This window comes from Petaurus breviceps, unplaced genomic scaffold (assembly GCF_028583685.1).
Source record: "Petaurus breviceps papuanus isolate PSGF00001 unplaced genomic scaffold, PetGlider_PUasm1.0 181, whole genome shotgun sequence".
Classification (NCBI taxonomy): Eukaryota; Metazoa; Chordata; class Mammalia; order Diprotodontia; family Petauridae; genus Petaurus; species Petaurus breviceps.
In genome coordinates, this window is record NW_027185784.1 from 18,850,682 (window position 1) to 18,868,695 (window position 18,014).

At 39.2% G+C, this 18,014-nt stretch overlaps 1 protein-coding gene across 2 annotated transcripts in view; it reads left to right on the forward strand.

Annotated features, from left to right (window-relative positions):
- The first annotated feature begins 3,571 nt into the window (after positions 1-3,571).
- Positions 3,572-18,014, forward strand: part of NUP205 (nucleoporin 205) — a 102,467-nt gene continuing 88,024 nt past the window's right edge. For both annotated transcript variants that reach the window (XM_069087293.1, XM_069087295.1), the window contains exons 1-5: positions 3,572-3,816; positions 12,058-12,200; positions 12,868-13,039; positions 17,152-17,296; positions 17,769-17,928. In XM_069087293.1, coding sequence (XP_068943394.1) covers positions 3,789-3,816; positions 12,058-12,200; positions 12,868-13,039; positions 17,152-17,296; positions 17,769-17,928 — 648 coding nt within the window. In that variant the 5' untranslated portion in view covers positions 3,572-3,788. The remainder of the gene's footprint in view (positions 3,817-12,057; positions 12,201-12,867; positions 13,040-17,151; positions 17,297-17,768; positions 17,929-18,014) is intronic.

The window sequence follows — 18,014 nt, forward strand, 5'->3', positions numbered from 1 at the left end:
CTGGCCACTACCTGCCATCCTGCCGGGCTGTCCTCAGCAGGAGGTTACCTTCTCTGTGTCATCTGTGTCGTTTTGTGGGTTCTGTCCCATGGGATTTTCTTAGCAAAGATATTGGAGTGTTTTGCCATTTCTATCTCTAATATATTAAGGCAAATTGAGGTTAAGTGACTTGTCCAGGGTCACATAGTTAGAAAGTATTTGAGGCTGGATTTGAACTCAGGTCTTCCTGACTCCAGGCCAGTACTCTCTCCACTGAGTCATCTAGCTGCCTCCTCTTTGATGCTGATGCAGTCATTATACTTCCCTTACAACCCATTTTACAGCATTACATTTTCCAGGATATCTTTCCTTGTTACTGCTTCAAACCATCTTCCCCAACTCTGTTCTATCCTTACAATACAATGTTAGCCTTATATTTTCCAGGACATTTTCTCTTGTTACTACTCCCCATACCTTCCTCATCCATGTTCTATCCTTGTAGTAGAAACTGGTAAACTCCTTGAAGGCATGGACTGTTTGGTTTTTGTTCTAGTGTGTTCAGGATCTAGTATACTGTCTTATATGTGTAAGTCCTTAGTAGGTGTTTGTTGAACTGAATTGATCACTCCCTTCTTTGAATGCCAACAACACACTTACTTTTAAATATACAAAGTTATAATGTTTGTACTATGCAATTCAATTCAATTCAACTTTTCTTCTTTCATTATAGCCAAATTGCTAGAAAACCTGGTTTAAACTCATTGGCTCCATTTCTTCATCTCCTGCTACTCACTTCTCAATGTCTTACAATCTGTTTCTGTCCCCAATACTCAAATGAAAATTCTTATCCCAAAGTTGTCAGCTGTCAGTTAATTGCTAAATCAATTAATCAATCAATAGACAAGCATTAATTAAGCAGCTAGTATAGGCCAGGCACTGTACTAAGAAACTCAAAGAAATAGTCTTTTCTTGGGTCTCATTTATGTTTTTATAGTTTTAAACCACTGTAGACTTCTCTCCTGGACACTCTTTTTCTTTCCTGACTTCCACGACAATGCTCTTTTTTGGTTCTCTTCTTAACTTCTTTGATCATTCTCCTTTGCCTCTATACTCTTTCTCTTAGCAATCAGATCAGCTATTATAAGGTGACTTCCAAATCTATTTAATTTAGCCTTAATCTCTTTACTGAATTGCTTGGTGATAAACAGCTTCACTTGGATATTCTGTACACATCCCAAACTAAATATGTATAAAAGGGAACTCCTATTTTTCCTAAACCTTCTTTTCTAAACTACCATTTTTCTATTGATGGCATCATTATATTTCTTATCACCTATATTCACCACCTTGTGAGTCATCTTCTATTCTTCCCTCTCCCTCAACAACTTATGGTTCTGCCTGCCCATTCTCAATATATGTCTCCACTTGCATGGCTTTCCCTTTACTTATAATTCTCATTTTCTCAACTGGACTACTGCAATAGCATCCTAATTTGTCTTTGTCTTTAATTTCTCTCCTCTACAATCCATTATCCACACGGTGGTCAAATTTATATTCTTTCAAACTGTCTTCCCTATGTGTCTGTGCCTGATACATTGTAAGTGCTTTGATACATAAGTTGCCTTGTCTCAACTAAAAATGTTTAATAGTTCCCCTTTTCCTCTAGCATAAAATACTCCTTTGTCATTTAAAGCCCTCCACATGCTGCCTCCAACATAGCTGTCTAGTTTTATTTCATATTGCTCTTTCATGCATTCTCCACTCCAGTCAAACTAGCCTGTTAGATACTTTCCTGTACAAAACATTCTATTTACCATGTTTATGCCTTGGTAAACAAGGTCCTTTATGCCTCAAATGTAGCCCCTTTTCAACTGTGCCTTAGAATTTCTAGCTTACTTCAAAGCACAGCTCGGGTACCATCTCCCCCAAGAGGTCTTTCTTGATCCCTTCAAGTTGTTAACATTCTTTTCCTCTTGAAATTATTTTGCATTTACTTACATGGGTACATGTTGAATTCTCAAAAAGAATTTAAGCTTTTTGAGGTCAAGGACTGTTCCACCCTGCCCCCCAAGTTTTCTCAGAACATAACTTAGTGTAGATACTTAAAAAATATTGGATGAATTGAATCTTCTCACTAGCCTTTGATGTGAACTTAAGTCCCTTTGAAGAGGGTACCCATAAAGAGGGTTAGGGTTGCTCTGGAGACCCCAAAATACCAGTCCTGTCGAATGAATTCCACTCAAGTCTTCTTTCTAAGCCAAAGAAAAGTAAAGTTTATTAAAAGTTCGCTTGTGTTAGAATAAGTCTGTGCTAGGTCATTCTATGGTGCTCTCACAAACTTGAAGACAGAATGGGGTCTTATATACAGAAGGTTGTGGGAGGAATCTAGGGGTGGGTCTACGGGGAGGAGTTTGGGAAGCATCTTCAGGAGGAGTTAATGAGGTCAATGAGTGATTAAGGGCGGGAAGTCGCTGGAGGCCACTTGGAGACCACAAACAATGGTGGGCTAGGCCAGTTCAAGGGTGGATCAACACTTTGATAGGTTCCAGGGTGGGAAGTCTAGTAACAGAGGGTGGAAAGTCTAGTAACAGAGCTTGGGCTCTGCTGCCATGTAAGGCTTATGGTCTCATGCAAATACCTCATCAAATGAGATGATTTAATCAGAGTTCAAGAGGGGTTCCCAGAGCCTGTACCTCAAAGACTCAAGGAGAGCTCGAAGGGGCTCCCAGAGCCCATACCCCATCACCTTGACACCTGCCTTTCAGTTTTTCCAGGGTAGAGTGGTTGCAACGACTCCTGTTTCCTTTTAACCTCTGTGGAGTACTGTGAGAAACTAATATGTCTTCTAAGGTCCATGGAGCATCTTTAAAGTCATGAAAATACAGACTCTTACCTCACCCCTTTGCAGAGGGGAAAGATCCTCTAGTGTACATTGCACAAATTCTCACACTTTTGCGATGTACTGATCAGAAATGCTAATTTATTTCTCTTCTTTTTCTCTCTGGGTGGGTGAAGGATACTAAGAGAAGCTATAGTGATGTAAAAAAAAACTAACAACTTCGAAATACATAAAAACTTACTTTTCAACAAAAAGAAATATTTATATCAATACAGTACAAGGTATTTATGTCTTATGCCAAAGTTAACAAGAATTAGGAAAAGAAAACAAGTGTTTGGGACATTCATGTGTGTTAATGAAATCTCTGTGATTTTCTTTTCTCTGCACAACTATTTTGACAGATTACTCTTGGAATTCTGTTTTGTTTTGTGTTTTGGAATATTGTTAACAGTAGATTCAACTTCTGGTCTTCGTGGAAACTTTTGGTAAAGCCTCCCAGATAGAAGGGAGTAAAGAGAAGAGGAATTTAATAAGGAAGAAAGGATGACTTGCGTACACATTTCTCTAAGCCAGAGGGAGAAGCAATAACTTATCCGGAACCAAGAAACATTAAAACAAGCCCCAAATCATTCATTCCGGGGAATCGGTTCTCTGCTGTTGCTTGCTAATTTATAGTCAAGCCCACAGTGACAGCCGAACTACATATCCCAGCATGTACTGCGGGGAGCCGGCGTTCTCAAGAAGACCTCAGGTGTCAATGGAGTGGCCCCCTCCTTATTGGAAAAAAAACATTAACGACGAATTTACACCAGAGGTCGATATCTGGGCTGTGCCCCAGGCCTCCGTGGTAGCTGCGGGAGTTTCGTAGGGAGGCGGGCTGCAGAAATTCTGTGCAGGCACCGCCATAGCCTTCCCCTCTCTCTCCTGGGCCCTCCGTGCGCCGGGAGAACCCGGGTAGTTGGCCTCCAAGATGGCTTCGTTGTTGGCGGTAAATTCGGGTAAGAGTCGCCGGGGGCCCCTCATTGATTCCTCGACCACGGGGAAGCGTGCCTGGGGCGCCGGCTCCCTAGGCCCCTGGGTGCGGGGAGGGTGGGGGCGAGGCTCGGGAAGCACTCCCCGGGCCCCCGGCCCGGTTTGGGTTCCCCGGCCTTGGGGCCGGCCTCGCGTCACGCCCCTCGGCGGGATTTGAAAGCTGCGGCCGCTGCCCGGGCTTCCCCGCGAACTTCCGAGCCGGTGTGGCGGGGCGGGGCGGCCGGAGCTGCTCCCCGTCTGCTCCGTCGCCTTTGGTCCTCCTTGGTGCCCCTCGCTGGGCCGCTGGGCCGCAGGCCCCGGGCTAGGCTCGGGGCGCGGGGAGGTGGCCTCGCAGATGTTATCTCTTGTGGATCCTCAGTCACCCGGGGAGGAACGGGATAGGGTTGCTTCCATCCTACAGATGGGGAAACTGAGGCAGGCAGATGTTCAGTGAATTTACCCTGGGTCACACAATCGTGGGAGGTGGGGCTACTATTACCACCCCCATTTTACAGATGAGAGAACAGAACCCAGTAGAGGTAAATGACCAGCCCAGGGTCACACAGCTAGTAATCCTAGGAATTAGGTGCTGTTAGTATTCCTATACTACGGATGTGGAAACTGAGGCAGAGGTTAAATGACTTGCCCAGGATCACACAACCTTGGGAGGTAGAGGTTAGATTATAATCTCCATTTTACATATTCGGTTGCTGAGGCCAAACAGAGGTTGAATGACCTGCCCAGGGTCACTCAGCCAGGGAAATGTCTGAGGCTAGATTTGAACTGAGGGTTTCCCGTTCAGCATTCCCTCCACTGGGCCACCACCCAATCTGCTTCTGGACCCCATTTGTTTAGTGTCTGAGGTGCAGGGTGCTGAAGGCTGGGATCCGAGAAGTGTGAACATGGCTCAAAAACAAATTGTGATTTCTGCTCTGGAAGAATTTACATTTCATGGTAGACACAGTGTATGGGGGAGAGGAATGAGTCGGTTGTATCCTTGTTTGAGATCTGATTGTTTCATGGACCTAATAAGTCTTGTCCCTACAGCAAACAAGCTTGTTACCTGTAGGTGTGCAGGATGGTGTGGTGGGGAAAGAGCACCGCTCTTGGAGGTTTTAGAATGATTGATCCCAGAGGCCACCTAGGCCACCTCCCTCATTTTGCAGGCAAGGTACCTGCCCAAATTCACATAGGTAGCAGATTAAGTTAACAAGCTTTTATTAAGCACTCATTATATGCCCACCCTGTGCTAAGGGTTGATGATATAAAGAAAGCTAAAAATATCCCTGCCTTCGAGGAGCTCCCATTGTAATGGGTAGACAATATCTGAACAGTTTTACTTGAATGATACTTGCATTCAAGTAGTTCCCATTCTAATGCGGAGACAATATCCCAACAGTTTTACATGCATAGCACATGCAGTGTAGATGAAAGGTTATCTCAGAGGGAAGGTATGGGAGGGACAAGCTTTTGCAGAAGGTGGGATTTGAGCTGACACTCATTGAAGGAAGCTGGGAGACTGAGAAGAGGAGAGATAGTTTTTCTTCTGTGGAGGACAGATAAGTGAAAATACCCAGATTCAGGAGACTCTAGAAGAAGTAAACAGCCTATTGGAACCACATTTCACTTTAAGTAAAGTTATGTAAATACTGATTTTTGGGCCCCTGTGGAGAAACTCCCTTTCTGTGACTAAGAAAAATCCTAGACTGGGCGTGAGGCACATAGAAGATAATGGACTCATCCAGAATCACAGCCAGTAAGTATCAGAAGAGGGATTTGAACCCCCAGTTTTATGATTCTTAATTCAGTCCTCCATGAATTAATTTAATTTCTTAGGCATATGCTCTGTACTTGGTGCTGAGGCTTCAAGGAAAAAATGTTATTTGAAACAGCCCCTATCTTTGAGGAGCTTGTAGCCTCTAAGTAAGCTAAATTCATGAATATTCAGATTTAGAGAAAAAACAAATTAGTACAAAAAAGTAATTTTGGTTACTGCAAGTTTCATATAAAAGCTTTCATTGACCCACAGCATTTCAGGAACAAATTCCATCTCCTGGAAAAAGTGATGTAGATCTGTGCTGTCCACTCAGCCATTGAGCACTCCTGAAAAGTCCCTTGGAAGAAGACTCAGAGCTGGGGCACCTTGTGAAATACAAAGCAAGGAGCTCTCATTCCACAGAACTGTCTTCCTTTGCCACCATGGATTAGTCAGTCAGAAGCATTTATTAAATATCTGTTGTTTGCTAGACACTGGAAGTAACATTTGAGTGGGCCTTTGAAGGAAACTAGGGATTCTAAGAGAAGAGATAGGAGGACCATTCCAGGCATGGGGGAAGGCTTGTGAGAAGGCATGAGAAAAAGAGAATCTCATTGTGAGAGATAAAGCAGGAAGGTCAGTTTGGATGTACTATTACAGTTCATTCATAGATGGTAATCAGATTGGGAAGGATTTCAGTGCCAGAGGAGTTTGTGTTTGTTCCTAGAGGTAATAGGAATCACTGGAGTTGGTTGAGCAGGAGAGTAATGTGATCATAGGCATGCTTTAGGAATATCACTTTAGCAGCTCTTCTTCCTCTGATTTCCTTCCCTTCTCTTATTTCTTCCTTTGCCCTGCTTCCTTCTCTTCAGGTCAGAGATTAGGGATTAGGTTTGGCTTTTTCTTGCAGATGTCAGCCCTGGCCCGCCTCGCTTGATGGAAACTTTTTGAAAGCTTCTGCTCCTACATTGAAGGGATACAGTGAGGACACCCCTAAAACCCAAATTGGGTGCATCTAAGCAGAGAGTTGAACCTCTGGAGGTTCCATTGGCCTTGGGCTCTGGAAGATAGGGAATCATGTCAGTAGTATGAGTTTTCTAAGGTAAAAAAAAATTTCAAGGGGTGGCTAAGTGGGGCAGTGAGTAGAGCACTACCCCTGGAGTCAGGAGGACCTGAGTTTAAATCTGGCCTCAGACACTTAACACTTACTAGCTATGTGACCTTGGGCAACACCAATTGCCCTGCCTCCACCTCCCCTCCAAAAAAAAAAAGCAAAAAAAAAATTCAAGTATTATTTTTCAAGAGGAAAAAAGTAGGCAATTGTATTGTCATTTTGACAGGCTAGAGCATTGTATTCGGTCTGATAAGATGAAGTTTAATAAGAATTAAGAATGAAGTTTGCTTTATACTTGTTCAGAAATCAGCTTCACAAATATAAAATGGTAACTAGTTAGGAAGCAGGTTTTCAGAAAAAATATGAGGATTTTGTTGGACTATAAACTCAGTATGTGGCAGTCAGAAAAGCTAATGTGCTCTTAGGTTGAATTAAGAGAGCCATCTCTTCCAGGAATAAGGAAATGATAGTCCTACCACTGTGCTCTGTCCTGGTCAGACCTCATCTGGAATATTACTGTGTTTGGTTCTGGATGCCACAGTTTAAGAAAGACATTGAGAAGCTAAGCTGCTATAGAGAATCCAGAGAAAGCCATCCACAGTGGTGAAGGGCTTGGAATCCCTACCATTTGAGGTTAAGTTGAAGGAACTGGGGATTTTTACCTTGGAAAAGAGAAGACGTAGGGGCCATAAGAGCTACCTTCAAGTATTTAGATGACCTGTCTAGTAGATAATGGACTACACTTTTTTTTTTGGCCTTTAGGGGGCAGAACCAGAAGCAGTAAGTAGAAATTGTAGAGGCAGATTTAAACTTGAATTTAAAAAATTTCCTGTTTAAATGTACAGTGGACTCTATGTAGTGGTGGTAGATTCTCCCCTGCTCTCAGGTCTTCCAGCAGAGATCGGATGTCTACTTGTTGGATATGATGTAGGGGAGAAGGAGGCTTATAACCAGATGACTCTGGAGGTCTGTGATTCTGAGTTAAATTTTGTGATTCTTGACTTTCTCAGATTCTTGAGTGAACCAGACTGAATAGACTTTTTCCTTCATATTTGCTGTTGAGTATGGTGTTTAGTGGGCTTTTTTTTACTATCTCAAAACTTAGGATCAGAATCTTAGATCTTGAAGGGATTTTAAGGGTCACCTAGTTCAACCTCCTGCCCAGTGTAGAAATCTCTGTAAAATGTCATTCCCTCTTTCCATTTAAATGGATTAAAAAGTACCTTTATCGTTAGTACTAATATTAGGGCTGTGTTACCAATATTAGTTTCTTCAGAAGTTCTTTACCTTTCATTATTCTACTTGCTACCCCCACTCTTCCCTTTGCAAAGTTATTTTGTTTTTATGTCCTTTACTTTTGTGCCCAGAAAATGCCTTAGTCAAGCCACATCTGTAATACAGTAGGAATACTATTTGCATTAGTTTTTTTAATGGGCACATCATATTTTTTCATCTTTTGAGTTTGAAGGCAAGTATAACCTAGATTTTTTTAAAATATGAAGCCATAAGCTAGGCCTCCCTGAATCTGTATTTGTGAAGTTGATTAAAAAAAATCAAATTATAGAGAGCATTATGAAATTCAAAATGGATAATTTTGATTATATTAAATTTTTTTTTGCAAGAGCAAAGCCAATGCAACCAAGGTTAGAAGGGGAAAAGATAGCAGGGAAACAATTTTCACAGGCAATGTCTATGATAAAGGCCTGATTTCTAAAATATTTAGAGAACTGAGTCAAATTTATAAGACTACAAGTCATTCCCCAATTGATAGATCAAAAGATATGAACTGATAGTTTTCAGATAAAGTAATTAAAGCTATCTATTGTCATATGAAAAAATGCTCTAAATCACTATTGACTAGAAAAATGCAAACCAAAACAACTCCAAGGTACCATATCATACTTACCAGATTGGCTAACATGACAAAACAGGAAAATGATAAATGTTGGAGAAGATGTGGGAAAGTTGGAACTCTAATGCATTGTTGGCGGAGTTGTGAACTGATCCAACCATTCTGGAGAGTGGTTTGGAACTATACCCAAAGGGCTATAAAACTCTTTGACCCAGCAATACCACTTCTAGGTCTGTATCTCGAAGATATCATAAATATGGGAAAAGGACCCACGTATACAAAAATGCTTACAAGAACTTTTTGTGGTGGCCAAGAATTGGAAATTGAGGGGATGCCCATCAGTTGGGGAATGGCTGAGCAAGTTGTGGTATATCAAATGTATTGGAATACTATTATTCTGTAAGAAATGATTGAGCAGGCAAACTTCAGAATAACCTGGGAATACTTCCATGAACTGATACTGAGTAAAGTAAGCAGAACCAGGAGAACTTTGTACATAATAGCAGCAACATTATGCAGTGATCAGCTTTGACGGACTTGGCTCTTCTCAGAAATGCAAGTTTCTAAGACAATTCCAAAAGATTCATTATGGAAAATGCTATCCACATCTAGAGAATGAACTGATAGAGTCTGAATGAAGATCAAAGCATTCTGTTTTCTTTTTCTTTTTTTTTTTGGTTCTTTCTCATCTTTTCTTCTCTTTGGTTCTAATTCTTCTTTATAACTCGACTTATGTGGAAATATGTTTAATATTAATGAATACATATAGGCTATATCAGATTACTTGCTGTTTTGGGGAGGGGGGAAGGGAGAGAAGGGAGAAAATTTAGAACTCAAAATCCTATAGGAGTGAATGTTGAGAACTAAAATAAATGACATTTTAAAAAAGAAAAAATCGAATTGTAAGCTTTTACATGTATCTGTTATATTTAATTTTGGCACATTGTGTGTTAATCTTTTTTTAATTTGTTACGGAAAATCTTCGTTACCTCTCTCAGCTTTGTATCATTTCTGTTTCAGTAAGAATGCTTTCTGTTCCTTTATCAGTTCTGCTAGCACAAATTTTGGACAAGACAGGGCCATGAAAAGAGACTCTTACAGTCCTTCTGTTAATCCTCCAGTCCATTGGTGTTTTGACTTTGCTTCTTAAAGACCAGCCTTAACTCCAAATCACTCTGGCTCTCATTGATTGGCCAGCATTAGTTTCCAGCCTAGGTTTAAAAAAATTTTTTTTTTTTTTGGGGGGAAGGTAGGGCAGTTGGGGTTAAGTGACTTGCCCAAGGTCACACGGCTAGTTTTTTTGTGTTAAGTGTCTGAGGCCTCATTTGAACTCAGATCCTCCTGACTCCAGGGTGGGTGCTCAATTCACTGCACCACCTAGCCTCCCCTATGCCACCTAGCCGCCCCTCCAGCCCAGTTCTTATTTGGTTGGTGTTGGGGTTCTGATGGCTCAGAGTGAGTATAAATAGCAGTTGTTTCTGTTTGGCCAGAATCCCTGAGGGTCTTCCTCTCCCAGATGAATTTTTTTTGGCTAGGTAAAAGAGGCCATTCTTTGCCTCATTTCTTGCCAAGCCTTAATTACTGAATAGGCATTGCCTCAGACAAACTGAGACCTGGAAAAGAATTTAGCTTAAAAAGACCAAGGCCTCCTACTGTCATCCTGATCTATATCTGGACCTGTATGGCTCCTGAGGAGACAGTGAGACTGTGACTTTGTACAACCCTGCCTCACTTAAATCCAGTTTATTTGCAAGTCATGACATCACCTTCCTAATGTCATGGTCCTTTTCAAAAACAAAAGGCAAACAACAATTAAAGTCAAATAGAAATGTATCTCTGTGGCAGCATATTAACTTAGAAAACCACAAATGAACATTTATCTATTTTGTAGTATATTTTTATTTATTTTCTTAAACATTTCCCAATAACATTTTAATCTGGTTAAATGATTTGCTTAGGCTTCCATAGGTAGTAAATAGTGGAGTCAGGGTTTCAGTCCAAGTCTCTGACTCCAAACCAGTGCCCTACACCTATACCACATTACCCAAGGTGTAGAGTACCTGTTTAAGAACAACTGAGTTTCTTCTGGTTGACTAAAACAGAAATTTTCAGAGGATTACCTGTAGTACTTAGAAATTGACTGGTTTTTAAATTTTTCGCTAGTGTCTGGAATCCAACTCTTTGTGGGGTAGGACTTACATAACCTGTGTTCCTTCTCTTATGTTATTATTTCTGTGATATTTTGCTTGCAAATTTTTCCTGACTTAGCTTTAAGTTATTTTGACTCTTCTTCGTTTTGTTTCTAGTCAGTCACCAAGTCCTGCTGATTCTTTGCAATCTTTCTGGTGTCTGTCCCTTTCTGTTTTCAGGGTCAATTTTAGTCTGTGTGCTCAAACCTAGATTATTATAACCTCCTACCTGGCCTTTGTGCCTTTAGTGTCTCTCTGGTCCATTTTATATAGTGCTGCTAGATTAAACTTTCAAAAACACTAATTTCAGCAAATATTCCCTGGCCCCCAAATCCAGCAGGGGTTCTCCATTGCTTCAAGCATAAAATCTAGACTCCTTAGCTTGGCCATTCAAGGCAATACAGTTGCTTCCTCTGTCTGTCCTTCCACTTTCTCTGCCATATCAGTTTTTGTACTGTCTTCATTATATGGATCTGTGATCTATTTGATGAGATGTTCTAGTCAATAGGGCAGATTGCATCGCATCTGCACAGTTCCAGTCTTTGTGACTTGTATATCCCTCTATAAATCATTTAAGAAAGTCCACCTAACCTCTAATGTCTACATGAAATTAAATAAAAATCTGTACCACTCTCAAATATCTTTCCAGAAAATGTCATCTTTTCTTTCTTCCAGACTCCTAAACTGACTTGTTCTCTGAAACTTTATAAAACCATCCCTGCTTTTCATAAGCTGTGTATATTGTATTTCATTGTTGTTCTTTGCAATTTATAAGATATTGGACTAGTATAGTGAATAGAAAACATGAAGCCAGGAATACCTGGATTCAAGTTCTGCATGGGGTGGGGGTGAGGGGGCAGGATAATCCATACCTAAAGATTCCTATGGGTGGCATATTGATTTAATTTTAGACTATAATGTAATCTATGTTTTATTTTTTATGTATTTTGTTAAGTAGTTTCCCAATTGCATTTTAATCTGGTTTGGCCTTCATTTGAAGTGTGAGACTCTTTAAATTGCAGGGAAAGTGCATTGATGGGGGGGAGTTTCCTATAAAAATGAAATCAAAGGTCTAGTTTCTGTCCCAACTATGTAGAGATAAAGTATCATGTATATTTGTTCCTAAGAACATCACAATTTCTAAATTTATACTTCTAAGTTTATATGTAATTTGTATAGATAGCTTCCTGTATTTAGAAGTAGAATCATTTATCTTTTGCAAAATAATTGTCTTCATCTAATTGTGAAACTGAAAAATTGTAGATTTATAAGATTGCATTCCAAATGTAGGTTTTAATTTGTTAATTTTTCTTTAAGCTGCTAGCCTTTGGGGTCCATACAAAGACATCTGGCAAACAGTGGGAAACGCCATTTGGAGAAGACAACCTGAAGCTGTCCACCTTGTTGACCTTATTTTAAAGAAACACAAACCTGATTTCATCTCACTATTCAAGAATCCAGTAAGGCATTTTCTTTTGGGAATTATATAAGGAGAAAGGGAGTATTAAGTAGAAGGGGGATAAGGAACTAAATTGTGGCCATGTGAGTTGATAAAAAAGAGTGCATAGAAGAGATATAATAGAGGTACAATTGATAAGGCAAGATAATTGTTTTGGATGTATGGGGTGAGGGTTAGGGAGGAGCCGAGGATGACCCAGAGGTTATGAGTGGGAGAGACTGGGAGTATAGTTGTGACTTCAGTGGCAATCAGAAAGTTTGGAGGGGGAGTAGGTTTAGGGAGAGGACCATAAGTTCTTTTTTAGATATGTTGAATGTGAGTTGCTTATAGGATGTCCAGGTGGAGATATCAAGTGTTTGGTGATGTTGGACTAGAGCTTAGAATACAGGTTAGAGCTGGGTAAAAGATAATTTTGGGAATTTTCTCTATAAATATTGTATTTGAACCCATGGAAGCTGAGGAAGTGGTTAGACTGAAAGGAGGGGAACTAGAGTAATATTATTTAAAATTGTTACCTTAGGGCTATCCATTTCTTTTCAGATTATTTAAGAAAAAATGTTTCTGCTTGTATTTATGTCAAGTCTAGGTTATTGATATGGTCCTTTTAGAGGTGACATGAAGCCACTTGTTGACCATACATTCAATTTATCTTCATTTTTGCTTTTCAGGCCAAAAATGTTCAGCAGCATGAGAAGGTTCAGAAGGCAAGTACAGAAGGAGTTGCTATCCAGGGTCAGCAAGGAACCCGACTTCTTCCTGAGCAGCTCATTAGAGAAGCCTTCATCCTGAGTGACCTCTTTGACATTGGTGAACTAGCTGCTGTTGAACTTCTTTTGGCTGGTAGGTTGAAATTAAACCAAAGCTCTGACAAATGCATGGGGTGGTGGAAAAGAAAGCACCTTGAAGATGTTAGACAATTTTATATAAACGTGGATATTGTGATCTGGTAGTGCTGATGATTGTAATTATCAGTGCATATTTAGAAAATGGTAAATGATCTAGAATCCACAGCTATCCATTTTTAAAATAAAGAAGCAAATTCACTTGAAATGTATTGCTCAGGGTATGTCTTTTTTCTTTGTTGAAATTTTAATTTAACCAGTTTTAATATAATTTTGAAATGGTAAATTAAGAGATTCCCAAGTTATGTTATGACGTAGAAAATTGTGTGTGTGTGTGTGTGTGTGTATACACAGACGTTTGTGTATTTCGTTGTATGTTTATTATTTTCTAAGGCATCTTCTCTAGAGATTGAATATCTTTTTATTTTACACATGGGGAAATTGAGGTTTTAAGAAGTCTATAAGTTACCTAGTGCTACATGAGAGACTAAAGATGGGACTAGCAATGGAATTAAACTTTCCCCTTCATCAACTTCAAAAAATGTCATAAAGCCAAGCACAAGCAGCTTGAGAGGACCGCTGCTGTGAGCAACTTTAAGGTTCTGATTATGTAGTATATCTATATCTATATCTATATCTATATCTATATCTATATCTATATATCTATATATATACATCTATTTATTCAGCAGTAAATTAAAGCAAAACATTCACAGAAACCAAAGTACAGCATTCACATTATCACACAGCAACTTATCACTAAAGTGGCCACATAGTTTTAAGCAAAAGATATCATTCAGTAAGTCCTTAACTCAGTCATCCTTAAGGAGCAAGCCTCTTTAAGGGACACAAAGTACAGTCATTCAGTAAGTCCTTAATTCAGTCATCCTTAAGGAACAAGCCTCCTTAAGGGACACAAAGTACAAAGGTCAAAGTTCTCCACCCCTAGGTCACACTGTCTTAATCTCTCAGTCAAAAAGTCTTCCTTCTTGATTGGAGATTAGTTTCCAATCATCCTTAACTCATTCATCCTTAAGAGGTACAAGGTACAAGAGTACAAAGTTCTCCTACCTCTAGGCCACAGTAAATCATGATCTTCTCAGTCAGCATTAAGTACCCAAGGAAAGGTCTTTTCATCTTGACTGGAGGCTGGCTCTCAGATTCCATGGTTCCAACTTTTGCCTGAATTTACCCAACTGTCACCTGGATTCAAAGGTAGGCAGCTCTCAGCTCCTCATCCAGCTCCTTGTCCAGTTCCACATTGAAGCTCACAGTGTCCAGTCCACTTCAAGTCCTTTGAAGTTTCTGTTTCTGGGAAGACAAAGCTTAACAGAGCCACAATAACATTCATGCACCATCATCAATTCACTATCTGCCTGTGAAATCACCACAGACCCACCAACAAGGTCTGAGAACTCAACACACATCATCAGTACAGTCCCAGGATCTCTGAAACCCTCCTCCAGGACTTCTGTAAACAGACAACAAGAAAATCCTTTTTCAGGGCTTCCAGTAAGGTCCCAGGGCTTCTGTGCAAAGTATCACAAACAAAAATCAACACAGACAGAACAGAGAGCTGGCCTCCACAACCATTTCCCTTCTCAGTTCTGCTCTCTCCCAGCTTGGGCTTCTCTTTATATATGGTCATTAACTCCTCCCTGTTCCACCCTTTCCTTTTGCACCAGCAAGTTCCTCCTACTGTGGGTTTCAGAAGTTCTGTTATTTAAAGCCTTGATATAATCATGGGCGAGGCTTAAAAGAAATTTGAACTGAAACAAGGTGCTAAATACTTAAGTAGCTGAAAACAAAGTGCTAAGTACTTCTTTGCTTGCCATTACAAATGTTTATCAGAATCTGACATGTGCAGAACACTTGGCAGGATGTTAGAATAGATCCACAGAATAAATGGGAACTAGTTCACTGTCCTCACAGAAAACATCCTCTAGAAGGGAATTATAATACCTACATAAATAGCAAGAGTACAAGATGGTATGAAATGAAAACGTAGGAGAGATAAAAAGTTTACAAGGTCTTGGAAGGCCAGGATTGCTGTTGTCTGTGAAGAATCAGGAAAGGCTTAATGGTGGAGGTAGCATTGGAATTGGGTCTTAATTGTCAGGTAGGATAAATATAGGCAGAGATTGAGGGAAGTGGGGTTGAGTGGGGCATGTGGGTATAGGAAATAGCATGAGCAAAGACTCAGAGACTTGACAGAGTGGGAAATAGGGAAGGTGGAAAGGGAAGCAGATTTTTTGGGGAGGATAATGAACCTGATTTTGAACATGCTGGGTTTGAGGTGCTGAAGGGACAGCTAGGAGCATATGTCCAGGAAGTATTTTTGAATTTTGAGGTTTGAAATTGAAAGATATATGAGGGTTAGGGTCCTAGTATACTATATGGTACATTATTTAGTCTGTTGTATCATTTTGCCTTCCTTTTATGGAGACATGTTCTTTGGAAAACCGTGAAAATTATAAAACAACTTGTTTTATATAAAACATGACTACAAGCTATTATTATCATTACACTGTTTTTTTAAGCTATTTACTATGTGTGCACACAGACACACACACACACACACACACACACAAGAAATCCATGCTGGAGATGATACCATTTCAAAATTACTAAAGTACTGATTTTCAGAATATCTGAAAGAGGAAGAAATACTGAAAGATTGGGAAAAAATCACAATAACTAAAAGGAGATTGATAGGACATCAGTACTACAAATCCATGTCTATTTTCTTGTCTTTATAAAATTTTTGTAAAGGAGTCCAAAAGGTGTCTGTCACACACATTAAGATCACACCAGATAACCTGAACCAGAGAGATAACTTTGTCCAGCAATCCTCTTATTATCAATATGAACAGAGCCATCAGACAAGGAGATGTACAGTTACTAAAAGTGGTCATGTCGTGGAGGGTGTTCTGCCTAGAGACCAAATGCAAGAAAGTTTCCTTTTACATGCTTAGTTTTTCTAGACACTCATGTTTGTAAATGTCTTTGTACTGAATACAAGTATCCCCAAAATACTGAAGTGCCTTCTTGAGAACCATGACCGCTGAAAAAGACTCAGACTGAGAAACCATAGAAGTGTGCCAAATGGATGAAGAATGTTTATTTCTTCCAACATGAAGTTAAATGGGCCGTCCGTTCACTTAGTCCATCAACACCATAGGTTTCAGATAGACTCTGCAGATGCTAGATGTACTGGTACTTGTGGAATGTTAAAGTCCTGAAGGGAGACCTCTGGATGATTTATGGGAAGATATGGGTAGGAATCACTCAGGAAAAAATATGGTTAGGATATGCTCTACTTAATGGAATTACCTACACAGGTGAGATCAGGAATTCATAGAAATTTGGAAGTACCAGAGACAGTGTCAGGCTCTTCTCCTTTAGTATGTTTTCTCTCTGCATTTTTTTTCATATTGATGCTTTGAACTTGTTAAAAGTCAGTGAAGATTATTCATCCAGTGCTTTTAGCTTATATAGAAGTTATTTCAACTAAAAGAGTCTTTTAGTGGAAGATTAAAAAAAAACTTAAATAGCTATCCTTTTTTCTTAAATGTAGTTTCGTGGTGGGGAAAGAGGTTAAGTGGAAGCAAACAAATCAGTTGCTTTAAATTTTCCACCCACTGTTTTGTTATTGCCATGGATTTTGACTTGCCATATTGATGCTGAGAATTGTTGCAAACATATGCACTGAAACCTTAGGAGATATTTTGCTATTGAATTAATATTCATCTACAATACATTGTGTTGTTGTACAACATAAATTTGATATAAGAAAGGATATTTTAAAACAAATGTTTAACTGAACTCTATAAGGGCAGAGTTCATATCTTATGTTTTTGTATTCTTTCAGGTAGTAGAAGCTTAATAAAAACATGACTTTATGATTACATATCTGTATAATAACTTGACTTTTAAAGCAAAAGTAAAGCTAGTGATTGTTTTAAACAAATGTATTATAAAATAAGCAGATATGACCTAAATACATTGTTATATTATGTTAATCTTTGTTATGTTGATCTTTCCTTTATTTTTCGTATGTGTTAATGTTTTCTTTTTTATTCTTTTCCTTTACTGCCTTCTCACTTATAGGAGAACACCAGCAGCCTCATTTTCCTGGCCTTACAAGAGGATTAGTAGCGGTTCTTTTGTACTGGGATGGAAAGCGATGCATTGCAAATTCCCTCAAAGCCTTAGTACAGTCACGGCGAGGCAAGACATGGACACTAGAACTTAGGTCTGCTATTTCTTTGGATTTCACTTGGTTTTACATATTTTAAAAAATTTAACTTGGGAGTTAAATGGAAAATCCTAACTTTAGAAGTGATATGCAGACTTAAACGAAATATTTACAATAATCTGAAGTGACTTTTATGTACTGCCTGAGAACTATGTGCATTTTAAATGTGCATTATATTGATTCTACATGAAAAATAATGCGAATGTACATGGTTAGAAGCCTGTTGAGATTTCAAAACTTAAGAATCATTTAAGGGATAATTTTTAGTACATCTTAGTTGTTTTAAAATACAGTTTTAAATTAAAAAAAAAAACCCAAATCCACAAAAACCTTAGATTATAAATGAACTGTTTTGGCTGTACTATATGTGCACCTGATACTGGCAGAATGAGGATTTATGGTATCTCCTGTGCTGAATTAGGTATAAGCATAATGTTTCATTCTAACTATTTATTTCTTATCATTATAGTCCTGAGCTGGTGTCCATGACAACACGGTTTACAGATGAACTAATGGAACAGGGATTGACTCATAAAATCCTAACTCTGGTGTCACAAATTGATGTGAACAATGAGTTTGAGAAACTACAGCGAGAGAGAGGCTTGGGCAGTGAAAAACATCGCAAAGAGGCAAGGGTTCATTTGAGTGACTTCTTTAGATGTCTCTGAAAAATGTAAAATGTAGTCATATCAGGTTATTTAAAATATACATCTAA